Source organism: Triticum dicoccoides, chromosome 6B (genome assembly GCF_002162155.2).
Source record: "Triticum dicoccoides isolate Atlit2015 ecotype Zavitan chromosome 6B, WEW_v2.0, whole genome shotgun sequence".
NCBI classification, from domain to species: Eukaryota; Viridiplantae; Streptophyta; class Magnoliopsida; order Poales; family Poaceae; genus Triticum; species Triticum dicoccoides.
This window is the reverse complement of record NC_041391.1, coordinates 351,400,172-351,401,567: the sequence shown is the minus strand read 5'-3', so window position 1 is coordinate 351,401,567 and position 1,396 is coordinate 351,400,172. Positions and strand designations below refer to the sequence as shown.

At 50.9% G+C, this 1,396-nt stretch overlaps 1 protein-coding gene across 1 annotated transcript in view; it reads right to left on the bottom strand.

The window, feature by feature from the left end:
* Positions 1 to 529, bottom strand: part of LOC119321146 (skin secretory protein xP2-like) — a 2,107-nt gene extending 1,578 nt beyond the window's left edge. Inside the window, exon 1 of the mRNA XM_037594962.1 lies at positions 43 to 529. Coding sequence (XP_037450859.1) covers positions 43 to 529 — 487 coding nt within the window. The remainder of the gene's footprint in view (positions 1 to 42) is intronic.
* Between the last annotated feature and the right edge of the window lie 867 nt (positions 530 to 1,396).

Genomic DNA, 1,396 nt, shown 5'->3' with positions numbered 1-1,396 from the left:
TTACCCTTGCCCCCTATAAGGCGCGACGCGTCCAGGACAGACCCATCCCCAATCCGACACACTTCCTACCGCCGGAGGCAGCCGTCGTGGGCGAGCGAGCGACGGCGGCAGCCGGAGCGAGGGAGCCCGCGGCACCATGACCCGCCGACGGCGAGTTTGCATCACCGGCCCCCAATCCACAGCCATCACTCCCCCCGACGCGCCCCCATCTAGCCATGCCGCCGGCCCGACCGCCGCCACCATCGGTCGCCTCGTCCGGCGCCGGAGCATCGCCGCGCACCTCCCCACCACCGGGCGGCGGAGCCTCCCCACGTGCTTTCCCGCCGCCGGGCGCCAGAGCCTCCCTGCACGCCTCCCTCCGTCTGGTGCAGGAGCCTCTCCGCTCGCCTACCCGCCGCCTGGTGCAGGAGCTTCCCCGCGCGCCCTCCCGCCGCCATGCGCCGGAGATTTGCCTGGGCCGTGATCCACGCCTCCTGCCTCCGCCCCTCGACGGACCTCGTCGATAGACCTCCACCACAAGCACGGTCATCTCCCCAACAACAATGGCTCCACCTCCCAACTTCTTGCCAATACGCCGCCAACGAAACGAAGATGGAGTAACATGCAACAAGATGCAGGTGATGAATTCTTCCCACACACATTACTGGCAACACCAAAGTTTTTGAGATCTGGGTTTGAATGAAGATAGGTACCATGTTTCTGTCAATTTATCAGTTCATCAGTTTATATGTGCTGCTATGCTCTGCCTGCATGTTACACTATTGGGTTCATGAGTATAAAATTGTGTGATGCATCTGTGCTGCATCAGTACATTGCAAATGCTTGCATTAGTTCGTTTACACCCCTGCCACTTGATGCGCAATTAGCATGTCGAGGTTACTGTCAGTGCATCTAATATGCTATCTTCAGTTCAGGTAAAAAAAAACTTAAAAACATATGCGTCAGTCCAAGTAGATAGTGACAAAAGGTTCAGCTACCACTGAAAAGTTGTATGTTTTCTATCTCTAAGAGTACAAGACATGTAATTGCATCAGTTCGAACGAGTAACAAAACTGTTACCGAAAATAATAATATAAAATTGGTACACAGTAAGTTCAGTGATACATAAGCTGGTAGTGCTTGTAATGTAGATGCATTGATGCGCGATTACAAATGTCGAGGTTACTGTCAGTGCATCTAATATGCTATCTTCAGTTCAAGTAAAAAAACTTAAAAACATATGCGTCAGTCCAAGTATATAGTGACAAAAGGTTCAGCTACCAATGAAAAGTTGCATGTTGCTATCTCTAAAGAGTACAAGTCATGTAGTTGCGTCAGTTCAAACGATTAACAAAACTGTTACTGAAAATAATAATATAAATTTGGTACACAGTAAGTTCAGTGATACATAAACTGG